General features: G+C 43.1%; 1 protein-coding gene across 3 annotated transcripts in view; it reads left to right on the top strand.

Moving 5' to 3' along the window:
• The window catches only part of kcnh5b (potassium voltage-gated channel, subfamily H (eag-related), member 5b), a 150,571-nt gene that overhangs the window by 35,582 nt on the left and 98,978 nt on the right, over positions 1 to 16,011 (top strand). For all 3 annotated transcript variants that reach the window (XM_040137468.1, XM_040137467.1, XM_040137466.1), the window contains exons 6-7: positions 285 to 677; positions 14,351 to 14,508. In XM_040137468.1, the coding sequence (XP_039993402.1) occupies positions 285 to 677; positions 14,351 to 14,508 (551 nt within the window). The remainder of the gene's footprint in view (positions 1 to 284; positions 678 to 14,350; positions 14,509 to 16,011) is intronic.

The raw sequence follows: 16,011 nt of genomic DNA, 5'->3' as shown, positions 1-16,011 counted from the left end.
ATTTAAAGAAGCCATTTAAATGACTTGGCAGCTGAATCAGACAAGTAAGTGGGCAGTCAAAGGACCTACATGACACTCATTTGTGCAATAAACCTCCCAATAAAATCCATGATATATGTGCTTCTATTAATGTGTGTGTGTTTATTGTACATTAATAGCGTGTTTTAAAGTGTATTGATTACAGGGAGCCTCTGATAAACTCTTGAAAGAGAAGTGTGCTTGGTAAAAGAAAATTTAATAGAGTTTTACTGAGTATAAGTTTCTCGCTCTGTCCCCTTCTCCAGGTTTTGCAGCTTAACTCCGACATCCTCCCTCAGTACAAGCAGGAGGCCCCGAAGACGCCTCCCCACATAATCCTTCACTACTGCACCTTCAAGACCACCTGGGACTGGGTCATCCTCATCCTCACCTTCTACACGGCCATCATGGTGCCCTACAACGTCTCCTTCAAGACGAAGCAGAACAACATCGTGTGGCTGGTGCTGGACAGCGTGGTGGACGTCATCTTCCTGGTGGACATCGTTCTCAACTTCCACACCACCTTCGTGGGGCCCGGCGGGGAGGTGATCTCCGATCCCAAGCTCATCCGCATGAACTACCTGAAGACCTGGTTCGTCATCGACCTGCTGTCCTGCCTGCCCTACGACATCATCAACGCCTTTGAGAATGTGGATGAGGTACGATTGGGGTTTTTGGATGGCTTTCTCGGTGCGCGCGGAGGTGAAAATGCTCGAGGGGCAATGACTAGGACTGAATATGGGGAAACTATGCTCCCGGCGTACGCAATCTGTAAACTTAAACCGTGAATGGTTACTCAGATATGCGGACCTCCATCTTGGATCAGAGAGGTAGGGCCAATGACAGAGCGGCGTCCCACAGGTGGCGTGTAAATATACCCACATGAAAAAACCCACTGAACAACAAATGAATCGATTGATTCCGTATGGTCAGCGTCTTGGTTTTTCCACATCAAACTTAACTTTTAACGATTGTTTTTCTACTAACGTCGGAAAATTCCAGGAAGTCGTTTTATGATTGAATATTTGCTTTTGTACTACGCACTTTTACTGCTAATTGATTGATTTATTTTTTTAATAAGAATCACTACAGTGGTCTCTCTATCAGCAGACATTTTAACTTTCCAAACACAGATGCAAATAATAATATTAGAAGAATAATCCACGTTTTTTACAACTTGAATCTTATCCTAGTAGTTTTAGACATTTATAACTATCAGTTATGATAAGAGCTGAGTCAGTAAGTTAATTGCCAGCTTACTGACACACCGAAATGGAGGTGAGTATACTGTTCCTAGCAACACCTGTGATTTCCCCTCTATTACGAATCAAAATATCTGCCATGCAAACGGTCTCTATAGCTACGGGAAGTTGGCATTGCTGTTGACCGAAAAGTACTGCGAGATCTCTGGCCTGTAAAACCCCTTTCCGGCACTCGACCGTACAAAAACACCACCTGGCCTTTAGATTATTAGTATCCCAGCGAACGTCTGGAAATCGTTCAAATTATCAACTAAATCGAAATCACTTATGAAAGTCAGCTTCTGAATGAATCAAGGCGAAGGCAGTTCATGACAACGAGGAGTGAAGCTGCGTGTTCTATCCAGAGAGCCTAGATTACTGCAATCGGTCTCGAGAGGTGATGAATCATCATGTCAGCCGTTTCCTACAGTTTGCTGATTTGTCCAGTTTCCAGCTGCTGGGCTCATCTGACTCACAGTGGATGTCTGTGACCCCATTTACACCTGGTATTAATATGCAACATGCGTGTGGATGTCTTTTCCTTGATAAGGAGAGAATTGCAGGTGTAGACGCATGCAGAATGCGATCAGATCGGCCGGGCCTCACCTGGAGGTGAGCCAGCTCGCGTTGTGCTCGGACCTCAGCCGGGTGTAAACGACGTCCGTAAAGTGGGTCCACATCTTTTAAGGAAAAAAAAACCAAAAAAAAAACCCACCCAACATTGCAGATAGGTTTGAGATTTGGGTTTGTTGGTTGAAAGGAAAGACAGAAGAGGACAGATTTTGGGTTTAATTTGTCACGTCGCGCCTAAAATCCCCAATTTTTGGCGGCTAATTAGTTTGAGAAAATACGGTTGGTGGTTATATCAGCCTTTGGGACTGAGAGTTAGATGCTGAACCTGTTTGTTTGATTTTTGGGTGATTTTCCGTAATGAGATCAGGCCTGCTCTGAGTATTTTTCACGGCCATTTACCCCCGTCAAGATATCGAGGAGTTACAATATGGCTTCAAGTCCATTAGAGGTGATTTTCCACTTGGTTTCCTGCTGAATTAATTAGACCAGTCTGAGTGGAAGGAGCCATCTACTGAATGTAAAATGAAAAAAGAACAAGTGATATCTACTAATGTTGTACTCATGCATTTCTCAGTGTTATTATGTTTGAGTATTTAATCTGTTCTTGAGTGGGTGTTAATTTTTTGTTTGTGGGAAAAACACGCTTTTGTGCACGTGAACACGCGCTGTGGGTTTGTGTTGGTGCACCGACATCCATTGTTGTGTTGGTAGACCTGTGTCTGCCAGGTGGGGGGTTTTAAATGGCAGTGACAATAACAATGCCAGTTTTTAAGCTGCCAGCAGCGGAATATTCAACTTCATGTCATTTTTCATGCCAAAGAAAACGATCCCACACCTCCCTCAGCAGTTTAGTCTTGTCTGGAGCAACATTAACACCAACACAACACACTAAGACTCTGATACACAACCTTTTCTTTCTTTTCTTTCTTAGCAGCCCTTAAAAGTCGCAACAAAATGGTACGTTGGCAGTCGCTTGCTATGATAACTTCGAATTTTTTGTTAAAATAGGATTCAGTAACAAGTAGGTTGTGACATTCGAGGGCTTATTTTACAATGACCGATGACAGATCAGTTGCATGGTTTTATGTACGTTCACCTGCCGGTACGCCTTGAAGTAACCTCTGAGGACTTTCCACGGGGAAAAGGGGTGTTGTTGGTTTTCGATGAAGCAATTATTTGATTCGTCAGTGAACTGGCTGTCAGAGAAATAACTCAACAATTTTAACGGCTAATTAATCGTCCTGCCATTTATCAAGGAAAAATGGCAGGACGATTAATTAATTTTCGAGTTCCAACTGTTTTATATTATTGTAATATGCGCATCTTGGGGTTTGGACTGTCTGTTGGAGCAGTTTGAAGACTCGTGTTGAACATTTTTCAACATTTTTTTTTGGCATTTCGTAGACAATTTATAGACTCACAAGTAAAAGTAACCACATGCTAACATTTGCTCATTAGTACCAAACACAAAGTACAGCTGAGGACGATGGGAATGTCATTCGCTTTGCAGGTATTTGGTCATAAACCAAAGTACTGGGCATCTTAAAATTTTCACCGGATGATGCCGCCGGGGGAAAAGTCGGAGGATCACCAAAGTTATTAACCGGAGTCACTGCTCAGGTGATAGTGGGAATTTCCTCCGCCAGGTCCATTATTTTTACCTCAGACATCTCAATGTCTAAACCAGGTCCACAAACACCTGAGAAAAAGTAGGGTGTGCTCCCATTTCCACCCGCAGTGTGTCAGTTTAACCCCTTGTTGGACTGGTTTCTTCGTTGAGAGTGAACTGCTAATTGTTGCTATGGTTACCTGCAGTGTGAGATACCCTGAGCACGGATTTTAGAAAAGCAGTTAAACTGTTCCTGGCGCGGCGCTTCACGTGTCCCGATATACCTTTTAAAGTGACCCCCGGCCAGTCAGAAGCTGATGTTTCCCACGGCCGTGGTATGACGTTAAAGGTGGGTAAATCCCATCCTGGCACACTGTCTAACAGGCCGTGAAGGACTTAAAGGCGTAATGCCCCCTCCCCCCCAGATACAATGCTGCTTTTAAGTTACAGAAGATGCTATTGAATGAATACAAAAAGTGTGCCAAGAGAATAAAATCTCACCGCAGGGTTCACAGGCTTTTTTTAACGTGGCTGATACCTGTCATGAGTGGCTCAAATATGTATATTCAATTCAAGGCCAATATTGGGCCCATACGTCTGAGTTGAACATTCGGTGTCAAACCCACGGCCCGGTATGTCTTTGTGCGTGTTCGCGTCTGCCCTCCTGCCGCAAGGCCGGCTGCGTCCTCCATCAGACCGAATGGCGTGTCGCGTTGTTGGATCATGCAGTAGCTGAGCGGAGCGGTGCTGCGTCTCGGTTCAGGTGTCTCTCGTCCTCTGGCCCCCTCACTGCCGGTCGCTGATGGATTCGACGAGATCCCGCTGGGTGGAGTTTTCTGTTGCTGCCTTTTAAACGGCAGACAGCAGCGAGCGGGGGAGACAGGCTGAGAGGAAATCAATGCGACGTAAATTTCCAGCCACTGAAGAGGACACGGCCAGAGTCTCTCTTCCCCTCTCTGCTAAATTGACGTTTTTGCTGCGGCTCCTTCGTATTAGCAGACTGGAAGAATGGATAGATGCTGACTGAGGACAGTGTGTGGGTGGCTTGAGGTGCAGTGTGAAAGAAAATAGCTGAGATTATTATAGGCTGGTCGCAGACTGAATTCCCCTGTTGTTTTGTCTGATGGCTGAAGCAGGCAGGAAGTATTTTTAGCCCTAGCTTAATGCAGGTTTCAAGACTCTGGCGAGCCGTGCCAAGTTGGTAGTGTGCAGGTGCTGCCAGCCCATGTACATTCACACACTTACATACAAAGACAAATCATGACAAAGTTGTCACTGTGGAGAGCTTCCCTCGTCTTTCTGACTTTGTGAGAACCTCAACTTTTCAACGAATTTTTCCTTTTTTTACAATCCGGGTCCTGTCTTTGGCCTCACCCTCAGCACTTTACTCAGCAACGTCACAGCTTAGCTCCGTGGTGGTTTTGGTGGTACAGCTAGGCCTGCAACTAGCTTTTTAAAAAATCTTTTAGTCTGCGGAAGGTGTCGGGAAACGGTGTGCCCAAAGTGAAGTCTTCAAATTGCTTGTTTGTCCGAATAAACAGTTAAAAAAAAAAAAAAATTCAAAGATATTCAGTTTACAATGATATAAAACTGAAAAGATTTGCAAAGCTTAATATTTGAGAAGGTGAAAAAAGGAAATGTTTGGTATTTTTCCTTGATAAATTACTTATGGATTATTTTATTAACTGATTGTTAATTGATCAAATTAACCAAAACAGTTGTTTCATTTTTCTGTCAACTATTCAGTCTTTATTTTATTATTTGAGATTATTTGTCCAGGACTAATTAACGGAAAAATAGCTGTCAATGAAGGCTAACTTTAATTCTGGCTGGATGATAAAAAGGAACTGAAAAAAAAAAAAACCCCAAAATAAAACAACATATGTCAAAAACCCCAAAAATTTACAACACAGTAATGACCAGTAAGTTAATCAGCACATTGTTTCAGCACATTGTGAGCAATAGGGAGGGGTTCAACCATTCAAAAAATATAGATGAAGACTAAGACGTCAGAACTAAACTGGATTAAATATCTGTTAGATCTTCGAAGCTGCCTCCGGGTTTAACTGCCGCACCGTACGCTACAGCTCTGCAGTTGTTTTATGCACTGTTACGTTACGCAGTTAAGGTGTGTTTCACTTCGCTTTCCACTTCACATCCAAACACGTCGATGTGCTCGTGTGAAAGTGTCACTTTGGTTACAAGATGGTCGCCTTTTGTTCATTAAAGGAATAAATCGGAGGCACGGCCCGGCATCTTCATCATCTACGAATCCAAACGTTCTTCAGATTACAAAGTAATTCTGAGGGAGACCATTGCAACACAAGACAAGGCAGCGTGATGGAAACAGTATATCTGTCTCTTTAACAAGCTGCGGGCAGAGCCTTGGTATCAGATTTAAATGGAAACGTATAATCTCAGTGGCTACACATTCAGTTTAGGATCGCAACCTTTTGAGGCTGAAACACGTTCAGTTGTCCGGCTCGTTGTAACGTATGGAAGAGGAGGATGCACGATGGGCTTTAATGTAAAAATATGTCCGAGGTGTTCGTTTACAGCCTGTCTGTTGGCTGTTGACGCTGTTTGCTCTGTTAAACTCCGTCCCCACATCTCAGCAGTTTAGTTGGTTCATTAAAATGTGTCCGAACCGATAGAAAATATAGTAACAAACTGTGAGAGCGAGACAAGTGGTACCAAAACAGCTTTTTTCCTTTCAAAGCGTGAGGATTTTTCTCTCTGTTTCTGTTCCTGTTGACATTTTGGAGGGTTTTTTTTCTCTCATATTTCAAGAATAGCGACACCTACACGACGACGCACACAGGTCAGCGGTAACGTCAACAGAACAAGTGAAGTAGTCAGGCTATGTCAGGAAAACAACAGCAAAAAGTGATGTAACATTCTCATGGGGAGTTGTGCTCATGCTCCCTCAGGTTGCAGCAGAGGTGGCGTGAGGAGTCAGGGGTGTGTGTGTGTGTGTGTGTGTGTGTGTGTGTGTGTGTTTCGAGGTGGGCGGGAGCGGGTGCTGGACTTAGCCCGGGAGCCCCTGCAGGTCCCGAAGCCACCTGCTGTCACAGAGGAGCCCGGCAGGAGGACGGGAGCTCACAGCGTGTGTCTGCAGGGCACCGCGGCGCCTCAGAAAGGTCTAATCCGGGCTGACCTTTCTGTGTGGCGCGCATGTCGCCACCGCGGCCGGCCGAGCTGACAGGGCCGGGAGGAAGCCGCGTGGCGTGCAGTCAGGGGTGGGATATTAACACGCTGCATGTTTACACCGACAGATGGAGGAACGCGGGGAAGGGGGAAGGAGGCAGATGAAAAAGGCGGGCGTCAGCGTGTGTCAGCTAAATGACTCTAATCTACTGTAAAGGAGTGACAGAGGAACGACTAGGTAGGGAGATGGAGAGAGGGATGAATCAGACCTAGAGTGATGAATGGAGGAAAAGAGTTAAGCACTGGTTTAACCAAATTTAAAGGAGGAATTGTTGGATGGAGGTATGAATGATAAAGAAAGTGAAATTGTAGAAAAGAAGGATGAGACAGAATTGGATGATGCAGGAATGGAAGGTGTGATGATGACGTGGATGGATGGAGGAAAACATTTGCCGATTAAAGGAAAGTACTGAAGATGCTCCACGATGGGACAAATGTTAGCTGCGTGACTCTTTTCACATCAGTCAAAATTTACCGTATTTATGGCACGTCGGGATCGAGGCAATGTATCTGAGGTTAAAAAGTAAGAGACTGGAAAAGTCAGCGTGTCTCTCAGTGCTTCGCCGTTCTCTCCAGCGGGTGGGTCTAATTGCTGGTGTCTGAGACTGACGGCGTTTCCTCACTGACGCACAGTATTTCCTGTCTGCGGCGGCCCCCTCGGCAGAGTGTGCTAGATATCACGTCACCTGTATGTTTAATGGTAAAATTCCCGCCACACCGCCGGCGCCTTGTTACCGTGTTTATTTACGTTTGCGATCGTTGGGGCTGTTGAGCTGTCGCTTCCTTTGCCTACATTCCAGAGTTTTGGGTATCAAAACAAAAGCATGTGTTTTTTAATTTTTTAAATTTTTTTTTTATTGCATGAATAGCAACATTGACGTGGTACAGCCGGCTGTACGTACGTTATTGACAGTATCACAAAGTTTGTCATTCTTGCAACATTTTCTTTCATTTTTATGAATATATCTTACATTTCCATTGCCCTGCTCTAGTCGCAGTTAGGAGTAGGATATGTAAAAAATAAAAATAAAAATAAAACTAAATAAATGGAGAAAGCAGAATGCAGGAGTGTAAATGTGTCATTGTCAGAACGGCTGCCGAGCCGTGATGAAAACATGTTTTTGTTTTTTTATAGTGCCTGTAACCGTGTTGGAATCAGAGACACGGTGCGAATGCAGCATAGAACAGTGGGAACAGACCGTTATCACGGTGTGATTAATGAAAATTCCTCAGGACTGAATTCCATTCAGGTGAAGAGGAGATGCTGCTCATCTGGTTCAACATAAGACAGTCTGCCGATAGCTTGATTTTGCTTCAGTTGCTTAGGTCTTCTTGTCCCCACAAATAATTTATATTTGATGTCTTTCATGAATCAAAGGAAGAAAACCATTCTGGAAAGCTATTAAACCAAATTGATTTGGAGCTACTAAGATACCTAAAACATATCCAGTTTGACATTTATCTGCGTGTTTCAGACGTGGAAAGGATTAAAACCTGTACAAGACGTACTCTTCGCTTTTTAGCTTTTTCCTTTTCTTTTTTTTTTTTTGGTGATGCTCGGGGAAGGTTTCGCTCTTGGCTCCAGTCGGTGTAAAGTTGAAAACCCAGCTGAGGCATGTCACTCTCTTGCCAAAAGCTGACACGTTTTAAGTTTTGAACGCTCACCCGATTTGAGTGGTGAAAGCGCATTAAGCCCCCAGTGCAGCCAGGAACACGCAACAGCGGTCCTCTGCTTTGAAAATAATGAGAGCCAGAGCCGGTGCTGTGAAAAGAACTTCCCGGTGGACGGGCCATTTCCATCTACTGTGGATGCCGTCTCTCCTGGCCATGCTCTGTATTGATAAACAGGTGCTTACAAGCCACGATTTTACATGCGTTGCGTGCTCTTGACTCATGCTCTTTTCATCTCTGTTGCTCTGTCCTGTGGCTACTTGATTTAGAGGCATTTACATATAAGCTGGGAACCATCCGAGTCCGTGGGGAGGCCTTTGAAGCTGCGGTCGGAGAGAAGGAAGGGAGGGCTTTGGAGGACTGAGGAGATCTGGCTAGGGTTTGCGGCATCAGAGGGAGGGAAATATGGGAACCTGCAGCGGGAGTCTGAGCCGAGGCAAAGGTGTAGTCAATACCTCAGTCCAGTTGAGGTGAAAACCAAGTCTGGTTCAGTCTGACTCAAGGGTTTAGAACAGGTCAAGACCCAGATCAAAGAAAAGAGTCGAATTCAACACCAAGACCAAAACAGTAAGAGAAACTATTAAAACTAAGGGTAATATCTGCAGTCACTGTGGAAACTCTGTGCATGTGTGGACTGTATGAATGTACCCGCCTGCTAACGGGTGTCGTGTGTGTATCCCAAGCCTTGTATGTCTTATTCCCCTGAGCCACGGAGCGCCATTGTTGTCCACAAACTATAGAAAAACACAACATCAGTGAGCCACACCGTTGCGCTGGGCGACATGTTCCTTCATCGCCATCAACACAGACACACACACACACACACACACTGTAGTTTATTTTGATTCAGTCCCACACACACACACACACACACACACACACACACACACACACACACACACACACACCGTCCTGCTGCCCCAAATTCTCACTTGAGCTCCAAATGTGGATTAATGCTGTAATAGGTGGCAGCAGTGCTGCTGTGACAAGAACTGGGGCCTAAAACTGGAACCGGGGTGTGAAGCTGCTCGGGGACCTGGGCCAACTTTGTCCCCCGTTGAAGCCTGTGAGGTGTGGTTGAAAGCTCTGAAAAAGCTAGTAAGTGGTTCTTTGAACTGAGATTATTTTTGTCACACCGTTCCCGGGTTCGAGAATGAACCTCCGTGCTGCTGATAGAAGACGTCTGTTGAAGATATTGTTGGTGTTTTCCTTCCAGTCAGGAACATGTAAGGCGTTTGACCCAGAAATCTCACGGGACAGACAGTCAGCGGGTCCACCTCACTCGACTCCCAGGAGCAGTTTTCAAGTTGTTGTCTTTAGCGCGAAACTTTGGGATTTTTTAGATTGCTGCTAACAGCGATACTGTGACCGTGTGAGGTAAACGTTCCCTTGCGTGGTGTATTAAACGTCCCAATTGCAGACCGCCACTGATCACTAATGTGGCGGCTGAGAATGCTTGGTAACTCAGTGGGTAAACTACTGTACTACTACTGTAATGGATTGTAAAATGTTAAGGTGGCGCCGTTTAAGCCAAAATAAAATGGTGACACTTTGCTTTAAATCCCTCCACGTGCAGGTGGGGGCTGGTGTAGAAAAAGTTAATTGAAGACAATATAGCTTAACAGCTGTAATAAAAATGTCCTCACGGGATAAGTTATATTTGTTGACAAATACTGTACATTAATAAACACTGAAACACAGTAGTAATGTGTATTATAAGCCATTTATTACATGTTTATATGGGCTAGAGCTTATAAGTGTTAAATAAGGGGACTTAAACTAAAGTGTTACAGAAAAACCATTATTTTACCAGGATTAAACATATTCCTTGAGACCAAGCCAATGGCGTGCTCTCAAAGCCTTATGGGAGATGCAGTTTTTGAATGCTTACAAAATATTTGTTTTCTCTAAGAGGTATTAATATTCTTAGAAAATGGAGAGAAAACCCCGGGAACATGTTTCAGCTTTTTTTTTACAGGGACTGAAACCCAGTGAGTCGCAGAAAGTGGTGGAGCAGAGACTAGTTAGAAGAGGGGCAGAATTTGAGCCCCCAGACTGGATCTAGTGTGAATTAAGATGGAGCAGCAAGGAGGAGCTGAACCTTATAGCCTACAACATGAGATGACCCTGCTGGCTTTCATCTACTTCTTTCTCTCTATGCTCAAAAACTGAGAAAGTTGTTGTTATTCTTTTTAATGTCGGTACATACATTGGGTAATATTTCGCTCCAGGTTGTACGGTGTTGGCCCCTGCTGCTCCGAACGCTCGGCTTTGTTAATTGTGTTAAAAGGGATTGTGCAGAGCATGCTGAAGCCTCGGGGTCCTGGCTGCTGCTTCTGCTGTTGGAAAAAAAAAAACGAACCCAAAAAAATCCCTTTTGTTTATTTTGAGCCTTTCCCTCAGCTGACTGTGTTTGGGGAGTTTGTGATACAGAACACGGTATAAAGAGCCAGGCCCTTTTGGAGGACGTGGGCCACGTAATGAAGCGCTGAAAAAGCACTCAGGGACTTTGGACTGCGTCTTGCAAGGTTCGGTGGTGCTGTGCATTAAAATGGCTTCGTTCTTTATGAGTACGTGTATTAGAGCCTGCCTTTTTTTGATCACAGAATTGTGAAGAAGATATGAGCTGAGTAAGACATTTTACAGTTGAAAAATACGAACTATAACTTTTATTCGTTACGTATGGGCCGACATATACGCTGATAGGATAAACGGAGATGAGTTAATGCTGGTCAATGATATCTCTATCGGTCCAACTTTGTATTTGTTTATTTTTGAAAGTAGTAAAAGTTGAATTTGTTGCCAAGACGGATTGCTTTTCAGGAGAGCTGAAACAATTCACTTTGACTCCTTGTTTTCATTTTATAGCTTTTGAGCAGCCATATAACTGATGTTTTTCTGATGTTATGATATGAAACAGGTGGTAAATTATTCCACTACAATACTGCGGAGCTTTTGGCTCATTACAAATTAATGCTGTGCCCATAAGCCCTGTTTAAACTTGCAGCCCTTTTTACAAGCTCTTGTGATGATGCCACAGTTTCCGAAGATATCAAATATACCAGCTTGAATTACAGGAAAAGGTGTATCAAATGACGCACATAACATCAGGAATTTTCAATTTAATGCAAGACTGCAGCCATAAAATTCAAACTTTTATTTAGTATTTTACCCAATATACAAGCAGCGTGATACAGTGAACTTTTGCACTGTGGCAAGCAACTACAGGATGTATACAAGTGATGTGGTCGAAAAATGTGTAAAAAGATCTAACTTAAGCAAACTGCTCAGACTTTAAGTAAAACCACTTAAGGAGAAATTTAAGATGAATTATTTAGGTTTAAAATAGGGACAAAAGAAGTTTTAAAGTGTTCAGCAGGTGGTAATCGCACTCAGACATTAAAAAAAATGGCCTCTGGGGTTCATGTTTCTTTTTATGTGTGTGTATACATGTACGCGAGTGAGTCCTACTGGTGGTGTGTATGCTGGGAACATCCCCTGCAACCTGCATGTTTCTTTCTTGGTGCATGGAACACGATTTGCGGTTAAAACAAGTTGTTGGTCATTGTACTTTATGAACCTTGTTGCTTTTAACGCTCCCAAAGGCACAGCACTGGGCGGCTTGGTTTGTCGCCAGGTTACCAGTCTTCTTTTTTTCTGTTTTTATTTAGTTTTGCTTGGATAGAGGGCCTCTGTCGAACGTTCACAGTTGGCTTCTGTTTGTCACATTTTGCCCGTGGTGGCCTAAAACAACCAGGGAATTAAAGGGATACCTACCTTGGTATCACACAAGCTCCCATGTAAAGAGACCTACTGTTGTCTCATGGTTTGTTTCTTCACATCACACAACCCTTGATATTGTGGTGTAGAACTGTCAACACCCTCCACTGCAAGGATATAGATTTGTAGTAACCTCTAGTTGTAGATTGTAGGGAACTGTGGCCATAGAAAACGGTATCCACACTGGCAAACACTGGCCTTTCTGAAACAGTGCAAAGGAGTCGCTGACTGCCATTGAGTCACGTCGGTCTCGTGAAGGCTTTTGTGTTTTAAAAGACCGGAGGTGAACCATGCGATCTTGTTGACAACACGTTGTTGTCTACTAAAAGCAGTGAGTTTGACAGCACCTTTGGGTTCAGTGTGCAATTCCAGCAAGACCCTTTTAAAGTGTCCGGCGCCAAGCGGGAGTGCTCATAACATGCCGTGCCCCCGTTCCGGACCACTAACACTTACCCGACGTGATGGAAGCAGTCTGCCGCCGTTCGGTACGTCATTCTGTTTTTGAAGGTTTTGCCAGCCTGTATCATTTCTTTTCTGCTCTGTGTTTCACTTTACTGGCCAACTTGTAAACCTAAATATCACAATCTTTGAACTTTGTACCTTGCTATTTAAGCTTTATGCCGAGGCTGGGTTTGGATTTAATCTGCTAACTGCCTGATAGTGTTTTGGAAGAAGATTGTGGATTATGGAAACAACTTAACTGCGTTTGCGTTCTCTGTTTTTGTAATAGTACCTGTTGTAGTTGTATTCCAAAGTAGAAATCTTTCTGTTGTTGCAGAGAGCCACATTTTTTAATTTCAAGTATTGGTCATGTGGTTTTCAGAGATAAATATAAGCTATTCATTTGTGGGTGGACTGAAGACAAGCTGAACACACTGCTGGTGTCGTCCTACTCCTTTACTCCATATTTTCACCCTTGTGTAGCTCTTACGTGACCATTTACGTCTCCAACAAACTTTTGAAATACGTTTTACTTGCTGCTGCCCACAGAAGTTTAGTGTTTCAGTGAAGCATTTGAGCCTAAACTGAAAATTTAATTGTTGTGAATTATGTAAAATGAGAGTTTTACTTTTTTTAAAAGAACAAAATCCAGTTATTAAAAAAAAAACAACAGATTTTTTTTAAAAACTTTTTTTCTACGGAGGAATTGACATTTTGCTAGACCCCTGTCCTGAGCAGTGAATGTCTAATAGCTTAGCAACTGTAACAAAGTTTGACATTTCTGTCAGGCTTTGGATTTCTCCACATGATGAACACTCTCTGTAAACTTCGGCGACTTTTAGGCTGTTCCAAAACCAACAGCACATCTGGAAAAGTACAGTAGTAACCTATAGGGTAGCATATCAGTAACTAACTACCTTATTCTGTTGGGTTCCAGGCTGCATTAGAAAAACCACTGTCCAGGACTAAAACATTCACTGTGTGGGAGCCAGTCCTGGATGATACCTATCAGAGTTCGGGCTAACGTTAGCACCCTTGTCGGGTTTTCGCTCAGGCAGTCAGCCAACTTTACCCAAGATAGTAGAACATTCGCCACACTCATTGGTCAGGCCTCATCATAAGGGCCTTCTCTTTTTGTGGAAGTAAAACACGGCCCGTTGTTAAGATATACAGTCAGCCGGAGATGGAGTTTCCAGCCAACTCATGGAACTAATGGAACCCGCTTTTGTCAACCTCTGTCTGAAATCAAGGACCCATTGTTTCAAAGACGACTAAGATTATGAGGGCAAATCTGCTTGTCATCACTGTAGACGGTCCATGTGAAGCACCAGAATGGAAAGCAACCAGGTGTCGTTAACATAAACCCGGGGGTCCTTTAAATCTCTGCCTCAAATTTCCTACCTTCATCTGCTTTGAAGACGTAAACCTTACATATGGTTATTAAAAGCATTAATCATTAATCATTAATCATTAATGTAAGAGCTGACTGAGGATCTTAAACAACACCAACGGCCTCACGTTGGTCTGTAAAGGCTCATACTCAGTTATTTAAGCCCAAGGAACGCATTCATTTTTTACTCAACAAAAACCAGACTTTTACCTGTGCTAACCAATTTTTCTCTCCTCTTTTTTGTCCTCTACCTCCCCCCTCCCTTTACCTGCCCTCACCTTCATTTCCTTACACCATACCACCCCACATCCTCTCTCCACCCTCCACCTTTTCTCACTTCCTCTCTTTTCTGTTGCTACCTTCCTCCCCCCTTTCCCTCCGCTCGTCTCCCCATTTTCATTTTCCTGCCCCCCCCCTCAGGGCATCAGCAGTCTGTTCAGCTCCCTGAAAGTGGTCCGCCTGCTGCGCCTTGGCCGGGTGGCAAGGAAACTAGACCATTACCTGGAGTACGGCGCTGCCGTTCTGGTCCTGCTGGTCTGTGTGTTTGGACTGGTGGCCCACTGGCTTGCCTGCATCTGGTAAACAATTTTTGTTATGGTATTAACAGTCACCTAGAGAACTCCTTCTCATTTCCTTAATGTTTAGTGCCATTCAAAGGCTCCTGCCGGCTCCTTTTCCTCTCCCTAATTGGATATGTATGCTAAATCTGTACATTACAAAGCATCTGCTGCTATTCTGCTGACTACAAGCTTTGTTTAGTTTCCTCCAAGTCATACAACATCGAATGATATGCTAATTGATTTATGCCCCATGGCAAACAAGAGGAATTCTTTTTTTCTAACAATTTCTGCTATCCCAAAACACAGAATCCCTTTTCAAATCATTACTTCATGTTCAAGTCAATATTCTTCTGATACGTTACTGGTCCTTTTAATGCTATAACTGTCCTGTTTTTTTATAGCTCCAAAGCTGCATTAACTTTTTATGCCCTTTTAAGCCCTTGATGTTGTTTAAGATCCTCAGTCTGCTCTTACATCGACGATTAACAATTAATGCGTTTAATAACCACGTGTAAGGTTTACTAAAGTGGCCTACCACATTCTCTTCAAAGCAAATAAAGGTAGGAAAATTTGAGGCAGAGGCAGGACCCCGAGTTTATGTTAAGACACGTGTACAGAAATTATGGAAGGACTGAGGCATTTAAAGTGTTTTTAAGGTGAGTTTTGTCCTCTACTTCACTATTCAGGCAACCCTGAATTATAGTTGCTAGTATGCATTTTATTCGTATACTACTAATTTGTTTTGTTAGTTACATTTTGATGGGGAACGTAAATGCAGCTCGGATTAGGTTCAGTATCAACGTTTACCATTTGTCTGGAGACCAGATGTTTGCATCCTGAATTCTCCATGTGGTTGGGTTTATTCAACAAAACGTGGTTTTGGCTACTTAACACAATTATTGATTATTTAACCAATTACTTAAGCAAGACAACAATCTCTCACTAACCTTGACCATTAAATGCGAATGTTTTGCAGATTAATTCAGTTTCAACTTTTTTCCCAAAACTTGTATTCAAATTATGTTGATTTAAAAAAAAACAAAACAACAACAACGTAATCTGGGCCGCATTGTGTTACAACCTAATACGTATTTGCAGTTGCATAATAGTAGAGTGTGAACATCGTTTCAAGGGAGAAAGGGTGGAATCAGGAATGTTATTTATATTGTTGAACAAAGTCCATTAACAGAGATGTTAAAAATACAATTTGATATGCATCTAGCACAGGAACTCATTGACCAATATAGACAGAATATGAGCAATGGAGTCATGATAACATTTAAAAAGCTGAAGTAAAAAGTGAGATTGTAAATAATTACAACGAAAAGAAAAAAATCTAATAATGAGAGGCTATTTTAAGCTATTCCACAACAACTGGGGGCAACAGAAGGAAAATGATTAATCACTCCTGGAATCAAACAGGGAAAGAAAAGCAGTGATCCTTCAATAGATCTGATTGGTCCTGAGGTGGACATTACTGCTTGTTTCACTACACCATTTATCCAGATCTCAGTCTGATGC

The sequence above is a fragment of the Xiphias gladius genome, chromosome 10 (genome assembly GCF_016859285.1).
Source record: "Xiphias gladius isolate SHS-SW01 ecotype Sanya breed wild chromosome 10, ASM1685928v1, whole genome shotgun sequence".
In the NCBI taxonomy this organism is placed as follows: Eukaryota; Metazoa; Chordata; class Actinopteri; order Istiophoriformes; family Xiphiidae; genus Xiphias; species Xiphias gladius.
Note: the sequence above shows the minus strand (reverse complement) of the source record. Positions and strands in the feature narration are given on the sequence as shown.